Consider the following 17,616-nt stretch of genomic DNA (forward strand, 5'->3'; position numbering starts at 1 on the left):
TATGTATAATTTCATCCCCCATCTTTCCTCTCATGGTGCTACACACCATGATATTTTCACATCCTATTTGAGCAGGAGATCAGATTGATATTCAAATCTGACGTCAGTCGGATATAGAAAAAAAAGCTAGCAAACTCACGTATGCGTTTAAAAAAAAAAAATCTGATCAATTGAATCAAAAGGATGTACACACAGAACAATAGCTGGTATTTCGATCAGCATGTCCAATCTGCTCCGTATCGAGAAAGAGATCGATTTTGCACTGGGGATGAGTAGGCTCTTTATTTTATTTTTCCAAATCTGATAATTTTCTCTTTCGGAAGTAGGAAAGTTGTGTCATGTGTACCATGCCTTGTACCCCCCAGGTTTGTGTTAAAATCAGATATTACCTTTACCAGTATGAGAGTCTGCTGTACATAAACTACACTTATAGAGATGCGCCTCGACCTGTGATATCAGCAGCCAGCGCCAGGGGGTTATTAGATGAGTAACATGCCCGTTGTGCCATTTCCAAAACTCATTGCATCTGAAGGTGTCCAGGTAAAGCTACTATAGACCCGACCAGACTCAGCAGCCCCCCGGCAGCTTTTCATGCATTTCTTCCCAGAATTCGGTGCGCAGGAGGCTGATTTCCATATTTCTTAGGTGTTCTAACAATTGGACGGACGCATTGAAATGTGTTTTTACCGTTTCCTTTTATGAAAAGACAATGGCAGCTTTTTATCCATGATTTGAAATGACTCTTGCTTACTTTCAGGCCCACCAGTCCAGGAGGAGCAAGTGTCCCCACCACCGCCAGTCGCTCAGCCTGACCCTCCAGCTCCTGTCGCCTCCACATCATGCACTGCTGCCATACCAGAACCTGTAAACCCTCCGGAACCGCTTCGTTTAGATCAACCCAAGCCTATGGATTCTGCCAGGGTCCCCCCATTGCCACTTCCAATACAGACTCCAGTGACCAACACGCCAAGCACAGAGAAACCGAGGCAGAGTGAGGTCCCACCGCCTAAAAAGAGTATGAGCATCTTGAACTTTGTACGGGGACACCCCCCCAAGGAGCACCCTGTGCAGCCCTCCCAGAGCATGAATGGGAGGAACAAGTCCTGGGAGCCTTTCAGAGCGGAGGAATTCGCCCACCAGTTTCACGAATCTGTCCTGCAGTCCACACAGAAAGCCTTGCAGAAGCACAAAGGTAAGACTGGTCACCACTTATAACGCCGACCATGGAAATAAGACAGTACAGCCTTCCATTTGGCCAGCCTAAAATACAGTTGTCTGATATCTGAAATTTTTTTTTGAAGATTCTTAGATCCAGTTTTTTTAAAGTCTTCCTTTCAAACTTGCCCTGCAGTTCCTGACCTTCTTTTCTTACTTCAACCAAAGATTGAACTTAAATCCAATCAGTAGCTGATACCACCTTTCCCATGATAAATTGTTACCTTTTAGATCATCATGGGGGTCTGTGTGGCTGATATTGTGGTTAAACCCCTCCCACAGTGTAATGTCATGACCAAGGTCCTGACAGTTTGCGGTCTGTGAACCTCAATTGTATTGGGGGAAATAATGGCTGGTTCCTACTGCCAAGCAAGCGGTACCTCCCTCTATGCATAGAACTCTCAGTAACGAATATTCCATACAGACCACCTGAAAGAACTAAAGATGTCACCACCTGTGATATATTTCAGAATGTAAATCGGAGAGAGGAAAGATTTCACAATGGGCAAACACTGACTAAATAATCTATAAGAATAAGTGGTCACTGGGGGATACCACAAGTCACCTGTATGACAAGGAGAGACCAGGAGCTAAATGTAGATTGTACTATAAGCGTATTTATACTCACAAAGGTGGATTGGCAGTCCCTGCAACCACCGTATATCGCCAATGGGAAAATAACCATCCCCGCTCCGTATTCCAGGTCCTACTGACTCTGGATGGTCGCACTCCTGGTTGGTACTTCTTGGTTGTAGATAACAGCACACCCGGAAGGTGAACACCTCCAAAAGAGATGTAATGTATAGTACTGGGGGGGGGGGGGGGGGGTGGAGGCACCCAAAAATAGGTAATGTAATGAAAAAAAATAATAATAAGGTGGAGGGAGGGGTCTACCACTCCAGATGTAAGAACCCAAACCACAGGTTAAATGTAAAGAGATTTCTGACGTGCATGATTGTCACCATGTTTTAAAGGCACTTGTATTGACCTGAAAAAGTGGGCTGAAACCCGAGAAACGCGTTGTCCTTTTAATCGTGTACTTGGCTCTACCTCATGTCTCACATAGTTCACTTTTTTGCACATCCATAGTTAGTGGTCTTTCACCTGTTGATTGCTCTGCACCTTATCTTGTTGTTTGTATCAAAACCATTATTATCCTCAATGAGGTCTTTTCTGTCTATACTTATTCACTGATTGTTTAGCACATATTTTAGATGCTCTGCACAGGAGATTTTATTATCTGAACTGCATAATACTGTGACAGCATATATTCCCTGTGGATTATAGCAATACAGTGTCAATTACACAATTACTTATCCTCAATACCATTATTGTGACACTGATGCTACCCATCAGGTTATATATGCTATATCAAATATAACTTTATTGATATCATCATCATCATTACTTTTAAACATTTAGTCACAGGTTGTGCAGTTAAACTACTTTACAGCAGAGCTTACTCATTTTGTTATCACACAATACAAGGGAATTGTTGGCTGGGCAAGGCGTTGCCTTGTTTTTAATTGTTTTTATATTTTATATCATTGGCTCAATAAAACTAGATTTTGCATTTACTTTGGATTTTTGCACCAGTTATTTGTTCATATAAACATTCCCACTGTTTAGGTGGTGCCCTTCTCTTTTTAATTGTTTAGTCCTTTTAATCGTGCTGAGTAAATAATTTAATCTTTTTACATTTGCCCTGTGGTTTGGGTTCTTACATCTAGAGTGGCAAAGACACCCTCCCTCCACCTTATTATTTTTTGTTTCATTACATTACCTATTTCTGGGCGCCTCCACCCCCAGTACTAAATGATCTATAAATTAATATTGTAAAATATTAGCAATATTATTTGTTACGTTATTTTCACTGCCGGTCCTCTTTAAGTGTCCTCAGTGGAACAAGTCAGAGGAATGCCTCCTAGATTGACTTCTTAGTGTGTTGGTTATATTATATTTACATAATTTGCTCCATAGTTCTGAGTAAAGCCTTGTACACACCAGGGCTGTGGAGTTTGAGTCGAGGAGTCGGAGCTATTTTGGGTACTTGGAGTCGGCAGATCATCTCTGTAAAGCGCTCTTGCAGTCATCTTACACCATATGTCACCCTGATTCTGTCTGCTGTTCTCCTGAACTTTACCACAGATGTTGTCTTACCTGCAAAATACTTTTTCAGCACCTACCAAGAGAAAAAGTGATTGAAAAGAAAAGTAGTTGATGAAGGTTGTATAAAGCTTATGAAGTTTTGAAACAACCTAATAATCCTAACATTTGTATAGTGCTTTTCTCCTATCGGACTCAAATCACTCAAGAGCTGAAGCCACTAAGATGTGCTAAAGAGGCCACCCTGCAGTGTTAGGGAGTCTTGCTTTGAACTCCTTACTGATTAGGTACTGTCCCTAGCCAGAATTCGAACCCTGGTCTCCCATGTCAAAGGCAGAGCCTTTACTAGTACACTATCCAGCGATTCGGAATACTCATCCACTTTCTGGCAGCTAAAATAAAAACTATTGATTTAGTTGAAAAACTCTCCTGAGAAAATTCAGAACAGCTGACTGAATCAGGCCCCCTGTGCCCTTCGCAGGCCTATATCTTGATCACACTCATGTGATTTATATTTTGTTACAGGAGTCTCCATCTTGCACACGGCCGAGCAGAACCACAAGCCGGACGCCTCTGTTCACTATAACATTCCGGAACTGCAGCAGTCCAGCCGGGCCCCGGCACAGCAGCAGAACGGCCAGCAGGGTCCCATGCAGTCAGGGGTGGGACGGGGCCAACCGCGACCACAAGAGACCACCTCAGCGGAATCTACGTCCGAAGAAGAATCTGAGGATGAGGATGAAGAGGAGGACGAGCCACCAAGACCTAAATGGCAAGGGATTGAGGCAATATTTGAAGCTTATCAGGAACATCTAGAAGGTAGGTATAGTGGAACTCCAAACAATGGTTTTTATTGCCGTTTTGCCATCACTTTCTTACTTGTTACTGGCACCAGGCAGATGGTTACCGCTCAATACAGGACGTCATTTAAAAGACTCCACTGGTGGTGCCTAACCCTAAGACCCCCCTGGTGGTGCCTAACCTTAAGACCCCGCCCCCCCCCCCCCCCCCCCCCCCCCCTGGTCGTGTCTAACCATAAACACACACACCCACACCATCATAATTGTCAAAATAAATGTAAAAATATTCTTCAAAACACTAATTCTCAAAATGGAAAAATTTTGTTTGGATGGGCCCGGCGCCCGCTATTTATCTGGCCCCCAAATGTCTTATTTTGGCACCCAGTAGCTGATATTTTGCATTAGTGTCTATGGGGCTCCCAAATTGTCAATTAGCTGCCGAGGCCCAGATTTCCTGATTCCACTTTACAGTCCCACTGCAGAGAAACTGTGATTTGCAGCCCTGGATTATTAACCCTTACAGTGAGGGCAAAAAGGAGCTTAGGCTAGTAGTGGGACTGGGACTCTAGAGACACGTCTAAATCACGTCACTTCATGTACCCATTAATGTAGACGTTATGATACCTCTTAATAGGAATAACATGTTTTGCCTTTCTTCTTTTTTTTTTTTTATGTTAGTCCTTCAGAAGTTAGCAGCTTCAGAAATGTAACCTCTCTGTAGTCAGCTGTCCAAATCGCAGTAATCTGAATGAGTCTGAGAGACGAGTAGCCAGAAAATCCTGAACTAATATTTCTGTGCTTGAAGGACCTACATGTCAAATTCAACTAGCTTTACTTACCTGGGGCTTCTTGCAGCCCCTAGTGGTCACTCCGTCCCTTGCCGCAGCTCCGGTCTTCTCTCCGTTACCGCTGGCAGGCTTTGCAGGATTGCCGACCCCTGTGAGTTGGCGTCTTTTGTGCTCCCGCATCAGCGAGTGCGTTCTGCGCTACACTCGAGATGTTGTGAGCACACGCATGCACAGAAGACGCTGACCATGCAGAGCCTGCCAGCGAACAGAGGAGACTGGAGCTGCGGCGAGGGACAGAGTGACCACCAGGGGAAGGAAGAAGGCCCAGGTAAGTAAAGATAGTTTATTTCATTCGCCTCGTATGCCCTTTTAAAGCGGATCCGAGATGAAAAACTAACTAGAACACGTAACTTGTCTATATATCTTATCTAAAGTTTATATAGTTTACACAGCAAATCTAGCTGCAAACAGCTTCAACAGTTTATGATTATTTATTCCTGTGATACAAGGAGAGCGGCCATGTTCTGTTTGTCACATTACACACAGGCAAGCTGACCTGTATCTCCAGCCCTCAGCCTGTGACTAATTCACTCCTCCCTCCTACCCTCTGCCTCTGAAATCTGTGGCTAGTAACCTCCACCTCCTCCTGCCCAGACTGAGCTCCCATAAGCCCTTGCTACATGGGACTGAGTGCCTTGGCTCTCTGAAAAAGCTGTGGGCGAGGCTTGTTTTGTTTATAGGGAATTGAAGTATTAAAACAAAACAAAAAAAAGTATTTGGCTTGAGGAATGCCCTATAAACTATATGAAAGGAACACAATTATGCAATGAGTAAAAGTTTATCTCAGATCCACTTTAAAGCGGATCCAAGATGAAAAACTAAATATAACAAGTAGCATGTCTATATATCTTATCTAAAGTTTAGATAGTTTACACAGCATATCTAGCTGCAAACCGCTTCAACAGTTTGATTATTTATTCCTGTGATACAATGAGGGCAGCCATGTTCTGTTCTGTCACATTGTCACAGGCTGAGGGCTGGAGATGCTATCAGCTTGCCTGTGTGTAAATTCAGTCCCCTCTCCTCCTCCCTCTTCCCCTCTGCCTCTGAAATCAATGGCTAGTAACCTCCTCCTTCTCCTGCCCAGACTGAGCTCCCATAAGACCTTGCTACAATGCCAAGGCACAAAAGGAGCTGTGGGCGAGACTTGTTTAGTTTATAGGGAATTAGAGTATTAAAACAATACAAAAAAGTATTTGGCTTGAGGAATCCCCTATAAGCTATATGAAAGGAACACAATTATGCAGTGAGTAAAATTTTATCTCAGATCCACTGTAAAGACCATGCCAGGGGTTCCTTGAGATCCAAAAAGTATTTGCAGGGTTCCTCCAGGGTAAAAAGGTGAGAAAGGCTGTACTAAAGTGTAAAGAACTTTAACCTCGGATTAAACTTCATCCCAGTCAGTAGCCGATACTCTTTCCCATGACAAATCTTTTCCTTTATTCTAATAAAGCATCAGGGGATGTGTGTATGGTTGTTATTGAGGTGAAACCCCTCCCACAGTGTGATGTCAGAGCCATGGCCCTGACAGATTCCTGTCTATGAACCTCATTGCATTATGGATAAAAATACCATAAGCTGTTGTATTCATTACGTTATTTTCACTACAGTTCCTCTTTAAAAGGGAACTTCAGCCTAAACAAACATACTGTTATTAAGTTACATTAGTTATGTTAATTAGAGTAGATAGGTAATATAATCTTTTACCAACCCTGTTTTAAAAGAACAGGCAAATGTTTGTGATTCATGGGGGCTGCCATCTTTGTCATGGGGGCAGCCATCTTTTTGGTTGAAAGGAGGTGACAGGGAGCATGAGACACAGTTCCAACTGTCCTGTGTCCTGTTAACCCCTCCCAGCTGCACACACTAGGCTTTAAATGTCAAATTCAAAATGTAAAAAAAAAAAAAAATTGCACCAAAACAGCAGAACGAGAACAACATCATCAGAAATCCCATCATGCTTTGCACAGCATAAGGGGAAAACTGCCCGGGCAGTTTTCGTCTGTGCAGCTAAAAATGAGGCTTGTATAAGAGAAACAAAGTTCTGATGCTGTGAAACTGTTAAAGAAACACTAGGCCTTTTCAGTTCTGCTGAGTCGATTTTTAGTCTGGAGGTTCACTTTAACCTGAGTGTAGGGACTGTACAAAGTCACATTTCCATGAAATCCTGAAAAGTGGGCAAAGGCAGCTGTCATTGGATAAGCTCCTTGTCAAACATGCTTTGCCATTCTTAGTTTATCACCCTTTATTGGTAAAAGGCCATCTATGTTATGAAGCTCACATTAAAGAGGCCCTGTAGTGACGTAGAAGAATGCAGTAAGTTATTTAGGATACCCACGTTTTATCCTGGTTTCAGCATTACAAACACTCTCTATATCTATATATTGCTGTATATTGGTATGTAGCTTTGCCATTCCAGTGAAGTTTAGCCTAGGCTGTTTGACTATGCAGAATTTGTGTCCTAGAGCATTCTGGAAGACCAGGTACATATTGTACTGGCTTCAGAGTTCTCAAAAACAAAACATTTTGCAGAGCTGCACCTGACAGGACTTAAAAGTGGACCCAAATTAGAAATACAGGATTTCAGAAATAAAATCTATTTTCTAAATTATAATAATAAATAGCAGCCTTTTTTCAGCTGCATGATGACAAATATAAAATATTTTACATTTATTGGAGAAACCCCTCCCTTCCTTTCATATTGCCGGGACAGAATCCGACAGACTGGTGGAGTAGGAGGTGTCTGGCAAAGGAGGAATTGCTAATGGCTGCCCTCTGCATAACCCTAGTTATGAAAAGAAAAGGGTGAAAAGCGTGCACTGAAATGCTCGTAGGCTTGAAGGAGTGTTTATTTATCTTTGTATGTGTCAGAGTGGTGCAACTAAATATTTTGAATTAAAAAAAATTTGGGTTTGGGTCCGCTTTAAGATGTCACCACCTGTGGTAAATTTCACAATGTAAATCAGGGAGCGGAAAGAAATTACAATGGGCAAACACTGACTTAATCATTTATAAATGAATAATGTGAAAAAAATAAAAAATCATTGTTATTTTGACTACAGTTTCTCTTTAAAGGAGTTATCAGGCACTTTTTAATAAAATAAATGCTACTTACCGGGGGCTTACTCCAGCCCCAAGCTCCCAGGACCTCCCTCGCCACAGCTCTGCGCACAGCCGTTTGCCGGAGCTCCGACCCGGTCCCCGGCGATGACGTCAGAGCGACCGGCGCAGTCCGCTCTGGCCCACGTGGCGGTGATTGACAGCGCCGGTCGCGCAGGCGCAGTACAGAGCGACCTCCAGGTCGCTGTGACGTCATCGCCGGGGACCGGGTCGGAGCTCCGGCAAACGGCTACGCGCAGAGCTGCGGCGAGGGAGGTCCTGGGAGCTTGGGGCTGGAGGAAGCCCCCGGTAAGTAGCATTTATTTTATTAAAAAGTGCCTGATAACTCCTTTAAATAAGGGTTGTAATGATGCATTGATGAGCCCAAGTCTTCCTTTAATATTGATCTGTTTTTCTTCTTCTGCAGAACAAAACATAGAGCGCCACGTCCTGGAGACGCAGTGCCGGCGCCTGGAAGCTCAGCACTATAACTTGAGTCTGACAGCCGAGCAGCTGTCGCACCGCATGGCGGTAAGGGTCTTGTTGGCACCTTGAATAACGCTGTTGTGCAGAGTTTTGGTGAGAAAGTTAATAGGTGATTTGAGGCAACAGGAAACTGTGTTAGCGATCTTACATGTGCTCCATTGACCTTATTCACGGTAAGAAACTGAGGCATGAAATATAGAAGATGGGAAATTGCCCATACATTTTAAGGCCTGAAGTGAGAGGGATATGGAAGCTGCCATATTTATTTCCTTTTAAACAAAGCAGATTGCCTGGCTGTCCTGCTGATCCTGTCTCTGATAATTTTAGCCACAGCCCCTGAACAAGCATGCAGATCACCTGAAGTGTGACTGGATTAGCCACATGCTTGTTTCATGGGTTTGATTCGGACACTACTGCAGCCAAAGAGATAAGCAAGACAGCCAGGCAACTGGTATTGTTTAAAAGGAAATATATATGGCAGCCTTCATATCCCTCTCAGGTCACTTGTCCTTTAAGGCAGAACTGTTAAAGTACTACTATTGTAAAAAATATGTTTGTCACTTATAATGGGTAGTAAAAGTCTGACAGGTTTTGTACTAGTCCATTTACTCAAGGGCGATTTTAAGAGGGTTATTTATTGACAAAAGGAAGTCTACTGAAAATCAGTTAAGCTGCAACGTTGCACTGCTCCATGTAGTCCACCACTATGAGCAGTTCATCTACTGCTGCTTCCGTCCCGCCCCCAATCAATGGAAAATTTCCATCCTGTCCCAGCAAGAGTGTCTATTCATTTTTACCTCAAAATTGATTGAAATTACTGTTCATTATACGCCGTGCAATAGATTCCTGGCAAATTTGATCACAGAGATTGAATAGGAAAATTGGTGTGTGTGTGTGAAGTGAGAGGGATTTATTTCCTGTTGCCTGGCTGTCCTGCTGATCTCTATGGCTGCAGTGGTGTCTAAATCACACACCTGAAACAATCATACAGCTAATTCAGTCACACTTCAATCAAAAACATCTGAACTGCATGTTCAGGATCTATGGCTGAAAGGATTAGAGGCAAAGGATCAGCAGGACAGCCAGGCAACTGGTATTGTTTAAAAGGAAATAAATATGGCAGCCTCCATATCCCTATCACTTCAGGTATGCTTTAACCATAAATTATTATCCTTTTCATTGGAGTTGTCCTTTAAGATTCCCTTCAAAGTGAACTTTAACTGACCTACAAAAAAAATAAAGTTTCACTTACCTGGGGCTTCCACCAGCCCACTGCAGCTGACCTGTGCCCGCGGCATGACAAACCAATCCTCCGGTCCGCAGACAGCCAGTTTAGTTTTCGGCAGTGTGTCTGAGTGTCCCTCTATTGCACTCCCACAGTGACGGGAGCACAATCGAGGGGCGCATGCGGCCAGGGCCACACAGACGCACTGGCCTGTTGACTGAAACTGGCTGCCAGCAGGGGACTGGAGCATTGGTTTGTCATGCCGCGGGCACAGGTCGGCTGCAGGGGCATGGTGGATGGCCCAGGTAAGCAAAACTTTATTTTTGTAGGTCAGTTAAAGTTCACTTTAAAAACCATCTATTTGGTAACTGTTGTTCCACTTGATAGTTGTCCTTACACTAAAATCTAAATTGTGACCTGGCATGCAACAGAGCCAATATTATATTAGGTGGTCACCCAAAACACGGTTAAGTTTTGTGTTTGTAGTACAAGTGCCCCCCCACCTTAAAAACCGGTTACGTATTAGGAGATTGTGTGAAAGTTGAGTCCTGTGTTAAAAAAAAAAAAAAAAGTTCACTTACCTGTGGCCTCTACCAGCCCCCTGCAGCTGCCCTGTGCCACGCTGTTTCAAAATGATCCTCCGTTCCCCCGCCGCGAATCACTTTCACTTCTATCAGTGTCCACTGCACCTGCATCCTTGTTCATGCTCCCATCGCTGGAAGTGTATTGCACAGGCGCAGTAGAGATTTTCTCATACTGCGCCTGCTCAGGACACACCGGGCCACAGAAACACGTATGAGAATGCATGCGGCCAGGGCACAGTGGATGTCTGCTTCCACTACGTGAAGAAATGTGATCTGCGGCGGGGGAACGGAGTATCGCTTTTTTTTACAGAGACTTCAGTTCCGCTTTAAACATGGTGAAACGGGGATAAATTATTTACAACGGATGTTTTTTTTTGGTAGTTTTGAATGGGCTTTTTGAAGTGTTTTTAACTACTTACAACAGTTTTTTACAATACTGTCATATTTAACTACTTAAGGACCGCCAATTGGCGTCAAGTCCTGGGGCTGCAGTTTCCCAGGGAACGGCCGCGCGCATGTGCGATCGTTCCCTGCCGCTTCACAGAACTCCGATCGCGGCTAGCAGGCTGTTTGTAAACATAAGGAGAAAGAGATTCCATTTGTTTACAAGCGTACAGCGCTGCCGGGGGCCGCAGCGCTGTACGAGATCGGCGATCCCCGACCTATGAGAGGCGGAACAGGACGGATTCCCGTCCTGATCCAATTAGATGACGGAGGGGAGGGAGGAAGGAGGGGGACAGGGAGAGAGAGAGAGCCTCATAGAGGCTGTGAAAAAAAATAAATAACCAAAGCCTGCAGCAATTGGACCCCTCCGTCGGCATGTCCTCTTAGGGACAAAAAAAGGAAGGGAGTCCGATCGCTGGGCACCTAAGCTGGGCTGTGCAGGAGGCTGAAAAGCCTGCACAGCCCAGCACTGCAAAAATGAGCCTGGTCTTTAGGGGGGTTACTACTGCGGTCGTCAAGTGGTTAAAGGATACCTTAGCCCATGTAACAAATTTAAAGGAAATCTGAGATAAAAGGATAGTAAAATTTTATACATACCTGGGGCTTCCTCCAGCCTCCTCTGCACTGATCGCTTTCACGCCATCTTCTTCCATCTCGTGTGGCCGGTAGAAGCACCGTTAGCTTAGCCAGTTCAGGCGTATGCACAGTCCAGCCGCATGCGCACTACCATGGCCGGGAGCGCTCTGCATCTGTGCAGTATGCTCCCAGTGGCGGGAGCAAGGCTAACTGAGCCTGCCCTGACTTGCCAGGCTAACTGTGCTTCTACCGGCCACACAAGGGGGCGGAGGAAGATGGCGTGGGAGTGATTGGTGTGGAGGGGGCTGGAGGAACCCCGATGTATGTATAAAACTTTAATATCCTTTTATCTCAGGTTTCCTTTAAATTTTTACATGGGCTAAGGTATCCTTTGAAGAGACTCTGAAGCCAAATAAAATCAATGCTTTTAACTTTTATTAATGTTAAGCACTATAGCTAGTGCTAAAATGCTGCGTCCCTGCAGCAAAACCCACCAAATCCCCTGTGCTAACTGCGGGGAGCGCTTCCTGATTGAGGCAGAGCTTAGGGCTGCAGCTCTGCCTCTTCGAGCATCAATCACCGACTCTCCCCAGCCCTCTCAATCTTCCTTCACTGAGAGGGGCGGGAGAGACGCTGCAGGCAGATTGATACAAATGGAGGCAGAGCTGCAGCTCAAAGCTCTGCCTCCATAGGTAGCAAAATCTACAACCAAAAAAGTCGTGGATTTTGCACAGGGGATTTGGGGGGTATAAACCCCCTCCTTTTGCCGCGGGGATGCTTCGTTTTAGCACTAGCTCTAGTGCTTAACATTAATAAAAGTTAAACGTATTGATTTTATTTGGCTTCAGTGTTTCTTTAACAACAAAACCATGTAGTAAAAAAACAGCTTTGTATAGTTTGTACATGAAAACAACTTTGTGTGTATCTTGGTTTGAGTTTCGATTATAATGTATTTTCTTCTTGTCCTCCATGCAGGATCTGATGAGCCAGAAGCAACGTATGACCTCTGAGAGGGAGCGGCTACAAGCTGAACTTGAACACTTTAGGAAGTGCCTTGTTTTGCCCTCCTCGTCTTGGTCTAGGGGGTACTTCAAAGGCCACCCCAGGTGACCCCCCCTCTCTTGCACTAAGCCTGGACGTACAGTATAGAAATGATCTATTTTATTATCTGGATATTTAATATTTTTCACTGGGAGAACTGAATGGAAAACAAAATCACCACATTTTTTCTGTAACTTCCTCCATCACCTTCGAGAAGGAAAACAAAAATTTTCAAAAAAAAGTTTTTGTTTTTTTTAACTAAAAAATAAATAAATTATATAAATCTATATGAATGTGCCATGCATGACTCGAAGGATTCTGGGAGTCCTGCAGGGACAAAGAAACTTAATTTAAGATCAAGCTGTGGGGAACCTCATCACTATGGCATCTGCTCACCGCATATCATGATTTACTATCGACAGACTGGCTGCATCCGACACTACGGGACAACCCATCATGCTCTCTGCTCCCCCGGACTGTACCATTCGTGGGCACCCCTCTCCCCTTTATCCCAAGTATCATTACCATTTGTGCTATTGTATCTTGCTGCCCCAGGCAGAATTTATTTATCATATTGTTGCTGACCTTACGGGCCACCAAAAATGTTTTATATTTTTTTTCTTCTTCTTGCCAGGAAAATGGACTTATTTGTTTTGCTCTAAAGAAAAAAAAAAGGAAAAAAAAAGTTAAGTTTAAGAAAATTTTTGAAGTTATGGACTTGCCCTTCACAAGAGAAAAAAAAATGTCAAAAGACAAAAAAACAAAACACAATCCTTGCAAGGCTTCTCAGCTTGCGAAAGGAATGCACTTACACCTGGATGTCTGATTGGTTGTAGAGGTACCTTTGAAATAAAACTCGTAATGAGAGGAACATGGAGGCTGCCATATTTATTCCATTAAAAAAAAAAAAAAAAAAAAAGTGGCGATGTAGTTGGTGGGAGTGGTGCACAATTAGTAACTGCATTGATCTTCAAGAAGATATCTACTGATATATGATTGATATTGAGTGTTGCAAGGCAGTAAAATAATCTAATTCACCATCGATTGTCAATCGGGGAAGGATGGATTGTAGACTAGGCTGGCTTTAATGTTTGGGAATCACTGATGCAGAACATGCAGGAAAATTGGGCGTGCTTCTGTCACCTCTTATGCTGGGAATACACGGCTGGATTCTGAGCTGATAAGATGGCTCGATAGATAATTTCCGACATGTCCGATCACCGTTCGATCGTTTTTGCTGCTCGATTTCTCATTGAAGTGAATTGAAAAAAAGATCAGAAAAATGAGCGGAAGATCAGAGAATGGAGCAGGCAAAACGATCGGGTGCAGAATTGAGCGCCAGAATCGACCCGTGTATTCCCAGCATTAGACCTCTTCCACATGGAAGGCTGAGCTGTGCGCTTGTAGGGCACAAAATGCAGTGGAATGGCGGTGTGTCATCACTTGACACATGGTTGGGTTACCTGATAGCAGAAATCCTCAACATGTCGTGTCTGAGCACAGGTGCACCTCCATATGGGGTGGTCCTTCACTGCCTGTGCCGAGTGCTAGCAAACGCCCGGCCAGTGCAGCTGACAGGTGGTGAAATCACTGCCTCCTGTATGAAAGAGGCCTTACTCAGAAAATGGTTGAGACTAGGAAATCGGCAGTAATTGCTTTCTTCTTTTTTTTTTTTGTTTAAAGGGGATTAATGATTTCAGCCTAAATTCCTCTCGCTTCAAGTTTTCTTTCAAAGACATCCCATCACGGTTTGCCAAGTGACAGTTACACTCTCTCGTTGTCCTCTACAAACTACTAACAGCACATCGGCCACCAATAACTATGCTGCAACTGGTTTGTAGACAACAGGAACAGGTAGGTGGGGCTTCAAGTCTTGGAAGTGCAAGACGTCCCTGTACACCTGGAATTAAAATGCACGGTGCATTACATCGCTATGGAGGTCGCCATTTCAACCACCTCCAAGGAAGGGAGGGACTATTTTATGTGTGTTGGTAGCCTCCGTGGCTCTGTAATGGAAGTGGTACTTTTAAGCAAACTTTGCCTGAGAAGAGTAAAACATCTGGATGATCTAGACTCTTCCCTAATCCTTCACCCCACCGTTTTTCTTCGGGGTCTCCTCCTGTCTCTGTACAATCCTAGTCTCACTTCGCAAGTGCACACACAGCCCATTTCATTTTCAGGAAAAGGCCGTGTACAAGCGGGTTTGTGCTACTGCATGGGCAGTACTTGTGCAGGCGCTAGTATGGCCGCGCTTGTACACAGACAGGAGCATGGCCACAAGAACATATTCCACAAGCCCTTTGATTGGTCAAATCAAGGAGGATGGGGGAGTCTTTGAATCATCCAGAGGCTTCCAGCTACTGAGGCAAGTATTTTTTAAGTGTAATGTAAAGGATTTGGCTGCCAATGGTCCTCTAAGCAGCACTAGCAGTGTCTTTGTACAGACCTTTTAAACCCTGACAGGTCAGATTTTAGGGCCTGAGTGCACAAACCGAGTCACAGGCACATGGCGATAAACAGCTGCATTGCGTGTGTACCATGTTTGTAATGCATTTGCAGTTTACCGCTAGCCGGCTGTGTACACATGCCCTAATCCTTTTCCACCAGCTGGTTTGAGGACTACTGCAACGCTGCTACAGACATACCCTTATACAGGCGAAAGGAAAACCATCAGACAACAAAAGTGAATCAATCAGGTGCTTCAACCTCCCCTCTATTTACTGTACATATTAAATGGGTTTTTGTATGTTTTTATTACGTTAATTATTGTTATAAAGAAAAGGCCTGCCATTCAAACTTTTCCCTGTTTTACTTTTTTTTTTCTTGTTAAGCCGAGGAGATGAAGATATTAAGTCCCTCTAAATCAGGGGTGTCAAACTCAAGTACAAAAGTGGGCTGAAATTGAACACTGGGACCAAGTCACAGACTAACCTTAATGTCTGCTGGCCCCCTTCCTCCCTTATAAAGTTCCCTTGTGTCTAATGGCCCCCTCCAACCCCTATACAGTTCCCTGGTGTCTAGGGGCTTCCACCCTTCCCAATACAATTCCCTAGCGTTTAGTGCTTTCCCCGATATGGCTTCTCTAAAGTTCTAGCGCTTTACCTGCACCTGGTGGTCTAGAGTGGGCCAAACATAATGCAAAGTGGGGAAACCACTTGGAGGCCAAATTTAATAGGTCTGAGGGCCAGATTCGGCCCGCGGGCCGGAGTTTGACATGTATGCTCTAAACTGAAGCTAAGGGTATGGAAATGTGTATGTTGCCAGTACTTCTGTAAAAGTACATTTACTCCCCTCTTGGAAGGTGTATTTAACTGATTTCAGACGATGCCAATTGAAATCTACACAGTTTGGGAGCGGTTATTACTGCCGGGGCGTAGATTTCACTCACCACTGCCATGCACTCTCTCCCTCACCACAACCCACTTGCTATGCCATCAGTGTGACAGTAGACCTCTGTGAGCCGGTCAGGACCCAACTTCATTGGCTTCTCACCCTGTGAGCCAATGTTATTGACTCACATTAAACCAATTTCATTGGCTCCCAAAGCTCTGCCATCATAGCGATGGCAGAGCGAGTGAACTGGGGAGAGACGGGAGAACAGTGACAGCAGCGATTCTGTGCGGCGGGCCCCAGTTTTTGGTAACAGCGGTCTTTGGTTCTTTATAGAGAACCTTAACTGTGGGGGGAAACAAAAATTCACTTACCTGGGGCTTTTCAAGCCTCCTGCAGCCCTCCTGTGCCCGCACCGGTCCTTCGGTGCCCTCCGGTCTCCCTCCGCGGCTAAGTTTCGTTTTCGGCCGACTGCCAGTCGTCCTCCGGCAAAGCATCCTCTTCCGCATTCCCTGACGTAAAGCGCGTCCATGGAACGCATACCCAGCCGTAAAGTGCGTCCGGATGACGTGCTTTACGTCAGGGAATGCGGAAGAAGAGGACACTTTGCCGGAGGATGACTGGCAGTCAGCCGAAAACGAACCTTAGCCGTGGAGGGAAACCGGAGGGCACCGAAGGACTGGCGCGGGCACAGGATGGCTGCAGTAGGCTTGGCAAAGCCCCAGGTAAGTTAATTTCTTTTTTACAGTTAAGGTTCCTTTAAAGTGGCCTGAGACTGTTAGTACTGAAGTGGTTAATTTATTTTTAAAAATGTTTTCATAAGGCATCTTTTCCTTTGTTTATGTTTTTAACCCCTCCCCGTGCGACATGCTGCCCTAAGTACCAGGGGCAGTACTAGTCATGCTGGGAGTGGATAAGCCTTCCCTCGCTGCAGAAGCTCCCTGAAAGGAAGTAGAGGGGGGGGGGGGGGGGGAGCCCAGGACAGATTAAGGTAGCGATACACCTAGAGATGATGGGCAGATTTGACCAAGAGACAAAGCTCTATCTGATAAAATCTGATGAGATCTGTCAGCTGCCCATACACCACAGGCCGATTCCCGATCAGTTTCATGCTGAAATCGATCCATAATCGGCCTTGTGCACCGCATCTACCGCTGTCCCCTAATAAAAGATGTGCTCAGTGTAAAGTATATATTACTTGTGTGCGGCCTGCGCTTGTCTCACCGCTGCTTTGGGCGCACTCCTTCCTCCATACATCTCCGCCCCACGTGGTTTCTTAGTAAGGGAGCACATGGCATCACACATGCACCCTTACTAGGAAACCGCATGGGGCGTGTGTATGGAGGAAGGAGTGTGCCCAGAGCAGCGGAAGGAGAAGTGCAAGCTGTGGAAGGTAATGTATGGTTTACACTGGGCACATGCCAGGGGTTTCATCACATTTGTTGATAGTCAAAAATTGCACACCTGCTAGAGCAGGTTGGCCCAACATCTTGCAGCATGCGCGATGGACCAGGTTACCAATTTTTGTCACAAAATTGGTCGCACTGTCGGTTAGGCATGCATTTGGCAGCACAGATTTTCATCTACTTTGATTATAATAATTAAATTGGATGGTCGATCAGCCACCAAGTCGCCTGATGTATGGCCACCTTTACAGTGCTAATCACAGGAGGAGAGAAATCTGCTAATTCAGGAGAGGTGCTGGAGAAATGCACTGGTTGGCAATTGACACATGCCAACCAGTATATGGAGGTACACTCCACCACACAGAATACATTATAAATATTATTTCACTTCTCAGATTTTTTTTTTTTATTCCTTTATTTTCATTATAGTACTAGCATCTCACATTATGTAATCGG

The 17,616-nt window shown here is 44.7% G+C and overlaps 1 protein-coding gene across 1 annotated transcript in view; it reads left to right on the plus strand.

Annotated features, from left to right (window-relative positions):
- Positions 1-15,224, plus strand: part of LOC137539105 (genetic suppressor element 1-like) — a 32,363-nt gene extending 17,139 nt beyond the window's left edge. The window contains exons 10-13 of the mRNA XM_068261587.1: positions 758-1,192; positions 3,847-4,140; positions 8,496-8,599; positions 12,359-15,224. Coding sequence (XP_068117688.1) covers positions 758-1,192; positions 3,847-4,140; positions 8,496-8,599; positions 12,359-12,493 — 968 coding nt within the window. The 3' untranslated portion in view covers positions 12,494-15,224. The remainder of the gene's footprint in view (positions 1-757; positions 1,193-3,846; positions 4,141-8,495; positions 8,600-12,358) is intronic.
- Positions 15,225-17,616: the final 2,392 nt, after the last annotated feature.

Source organism: Hyperolius riggenbachi, chromosome 11 (assembly GCF_040937935.1).
Source record: "Hyperolius riggenbachi isolate aHypRig1 chromosome 11, aHypRig1.pri, whole genome shotgun sequence".
In the NCBI taxonomy this organism is placed as follows: domain Eukaryota; kingdom Metazoa; phylum Chordata; class Amphibia; order Anura; family Hyperoliidae; genus Hyperolius; species Hyperolius riggenbachi.